At 41.6% G+C, this 3,856-nt stretch overlaps 1 protein-coding gene across 1 annotated transcript; it reads right to left on the bottom strand.

Annotated features, from left to right (window-relative positions):
• Positions 1-771: 771 nt before the first annotated feature.
• On the bottom strand, positions 772-3,141 carry Pmar_PMAR007442 (conserved hypothetical protein; the record flags this gene model as incomplete). The annotated part of the gene is made up of 8 exons (XM_002774864.1): positions 772-907; positions 1,081-1,128; positions 1,228-1,334; positions 1,839-1,928; positions 1,972-2,030; positions 2,489-2,589; positions 2,806-2,954; positions 3,025-3,141. 8 exons carry the CDS (start codon positions 3,139-3,141, stop codon positions 772-774), a joined length of 807 nt encoding a protein of 268 aa, XP_002774910.1.
• Positions 3,142-3,856: the final 715 nt, after the last annotated feature.

Below are 3,856 nucleotides of genomic sequence, written 5' to 3'. Positions count from 1 at the left end.
TGAGGAAGGGTTTCCCCTCTAGAAAGGGAACTGTCGTCCATCCTTGCGGTCCTTCTATTCTCACAGTTGCCTACTATTATCATCTCAGGTTCACATTCAAGTAACTTGGCTTAGCAGTAGCTCCACTGACTAGAGTGATTGTTGCATGTTATTATCAATGTGATCATGCTGAGGTCTCGTTCTATATATCTGTCGTGTTGAGAATGGTACAGGACTTACAATGAACACTTCGTATTCCCGAGAATTATTGATTCACATGGAAGTGGAATTTCTTGAGTAGGATTACTTTTTGAATGTAACTAGCGTGAACACACATTACGATGTCTTCATTGACGAGACCTGGACTATTTGTTGATCTCGATTCTCATGCATGATGATGCTCGAGTTTAAGAGGTGGAGAAATGAGCTCATTTTCCGTGCAAAAGGAGTAAAAATCCTCTCTGACCTAGTCATGGCAAAGCACTATGCTGCGTACGATTGAGGGCTAATATACATCAGTGGCGGGTACCAATTTGATGCTTGGTATCAAAAGCCTTAATGTCTTAGGGAATGCTTGCTCGAGGATTCATGGGAGTATCATTCTCTTATAATGGTATAGTATAGTGACCTCTTCCGAGCCAATATCATGTTCTCCTTTTGGGAGTGGCCAAAAGCCTTCTGAACAGCAGCTGGCAGCTGTCATAGACTCACTACGAACAACCCAACAACTCTAGAACCGTAACTTTGAAACACATCGAAAACATATTTTCATCTAATATGTGACCGTGAGAATCAGGCCAGTTCAGGTATCTCATTGGCCAGCCAATGTGAAAACGACTTGACGAGTATCTCGCCTCCTTCGCCAGCCACTTCCCGTCCCCTCGGTATTCTCGAGGTGAGAGCTTCTTCTATCGATTCCTTTGAATATCTAAAAACCTAGAAGATGACTTGAAGTGAGCAAGAAACTCATACATGTAACTCGGTGACAACATACAGCGCGTGTCAATTTGATATGCAAATGTGTGTTATTTTCCGAGATTAATGAGAATCGATTTGCAATGTAACGATGGCTATGAACATGTGTTGTGATGATGAGAGTACCCGTTTGGGACTGTGATGATAGCGACAACTTGTTCACTATCATTTGTCCTACAAAATAACACACATTTGCATATCAAATTGACACGTACTGTATGTTGAGCTCTCAACGAGATTGCAACCATATCTCAGCTTTGACGGAGTGCTTACGGAGTGCCTAGCAATGCTTCCTCCAATATTCCAATCACGTCAGGATACAGGGCATCTGTGAAAATACGGCATTCAGCGATGCGCCCCTTGATTACATCAAGATGCACCTAAAAATGATCACCGATGAAACTCCGCATCATGTGGAAAAATATAAATCAAATTTCAACATCTGGCATGCTGGTATACCAAAGACTTCGCGAGGCGGCAGAAACGACAGTAAAGATTCAATTGTGATTCACAAATTAATCACTACTCGGATAATTTGTATCACAATTTAGTTTTCTGTGAATCGCAATTCACAAAGTGCAAACTTGAGGGTTGTATGCGCAACGTGTGAGGACTACAAATAGTAGATGTAACGAACTTACATCAAAGTTGGCAACTCCTTCAACTCTTCCTATCATATTGTGGGAGAACTCTGGGGTCGAGCCATAACGCCATGACCAATTCTACAGAGGGGGGAATATCAGCATTCTAGTTTCACCCGTGACATGAAAAAATTAGTGAAAAACACATTTCACAACGAGAAAAAATGCACTATCGGGCGCGAATCCACATCAAGTATTGCGCCAACTGAAGTTAGACGGGTCGTGAATTTCCATTAATCTTACATTTAGTTTCTCGTAGTGTTCTCTGAAGACTTCATCATTTTCAACGTCGCTTTCGGTCACTGGGTCCCCCGTCAGTGTTCGAGTGATGACCTGTTGTGTTTCAAGGCATCATATCTAGTTCATCATGAGTTACCTCTTTACAGTGCGGATATGTTTCGAGAAAAGCCTTTTCGAGAGCACCGCAGACCTCATCTGAAGATGAGTTCAATTCAACCATAAAACGACTTATAGTTTTGAGAAGTGCATAGTATTGGAAAAACCATATCAGCTTCGAAGGGCATTGTTGAAATATATGTTTGGTTGCCTCAGCTGAGCTCAGGAGTTTACTTACGAATTCGTGTAGTAGAAGTGTACAGAGCTTCCCGAAATTTCACAATTTTCATATTGTCACCAACACGTATAGAGCATGTAGAGGAAAACGTGTGACAAGGCACACTGGAGAAGGCAGCGATATTGCGTTCCTCGAAACCACAACCTGTTTTGTTCGCGTTGTATTCATTGGCATCGGAGTCAACAGATGAGATAGAGCCATCCAAAGGTTTCATGTTGGAATCGCCCCGCAACGAGCAAGTGTTATACGATGCGTATCAGCGTTGTTGTTCACACTTTTAAGGAATATTAACTTCATCACATATGCGACCAACACTGACCATGGGAAAGATCTGAGTTGATGTCTGTCAGATTAGCTACTCTCGCATGAACACTGGCGACTCCTTTAGACTCTAGTTTCAGTTTAGAAGGAGAAAGGTATCTGAGAAATCATAAGCCGTGGGTGTCAAACAAAAATAAAATCGATATTCAAAGGAATATATATAAGTTCGCGATTAATACAATTCCCAACAAAAAATTCTGCAAAATCTTTCAAAAAAACACAAACTTACAAACTTGCTCGTATCAGGCTCTGCAATATGTTCATCAATATGTTCATCAATGTGTTCATCAGTGTCTTGTTCTGTTCTTATCTCACCTGCCCAGTGCTGACATATCGCTGTTCACAAGTATGGTCCCATGGTGGAGCACATGGCTACCCGGTACTTGCTTAAATGCATTGCCCGATATCTTACGTCCATCCGAGGACAACACAATATCGTTACGGCCCTTTCGAACTGCTGGAATCTGATCATACACAACAGATGAAAACACAAATCGATCATCTGGGCGCGCGCTTTTTGCATTGACAGTTCACCTTAACGCCCTCTGTGAGAGCTCTAGTGAGAATATCGAAATTCCTATCAATGATTCCTGAACTGTTCTGCGTCCCATCATGATCCTTCTGCAACAATGTGAAAGTGGTGCAGCCCATATCTTGGAAAACTGCGCCACCACCCGAGTATCTTACGCACAGCGAAGATTTTCCAATGGAAAAAAATGGTGACGCTGCTGATTCACCTTCGAGCTAAATTCACATTCTCCTCCTCCATCGTTTTCAAGCGACATTCCACCCATGGGTTCTGATGCCGACCAATCGTTACTGTTGGTGTATTTCGCCATAAAAATCTAAATAGGGAAATTTTTTTCCGAAAAAAACGAAAATGCACCGAAAATTTCACGAATTTTTCAGGAAAAACCATTTTGTGAAACACACAACGCCTTAACTTGCGCCGTTTTAAGGTGGGTGATTTATTCCGATTCACCGCAGCTTACAGAGTTGGTCCGTCCAAACAGTGCTTCTGCAGATACTCCTCGAAGGCCAGATTCCGAAAAATGCTGAAAATTCTCATCATAGTGTTGGAATCAATTTCCACATGATAAAAAAAATTGCGCATTTTTTCCGTAAAATATTCACATGGTCAACTACTCATGTTGGTGAAAATATGAAAATTCTGGGAGGAAATTTGGGGAAATTTTTTGATATTTCTGTACACTTGTACCATAACTCATGTGCAAACTCTTGTAATCAATGAGGAAACTCCTGAGCTCAGCTGAGGAAGCGATTACATATATATTCCTACTCCAACACTGTATAGGAAACTCCTGAGCTCAGTGAGGAAAGCGATTACATATATATTCCTACTCCA

Source organism: Perkinsus marinus, assembly GCF_000006405.1.
Source record: "Perkinsus marinus ATCC 50983 genomic scaffold scf_1104296957216, whole genome shotgun sequence".
Taxonomy (NCBI): Eukaryota; Perkinsozoa; order Perkinsida; family Perkinsidae; genus Perkinsus; species Perkinsus marinus.
The sequence above is the reverse complement of the archived record's forward strand: the minus strand, read 5'-3'. Positions and strand labels throughout refer to the sequence as shown.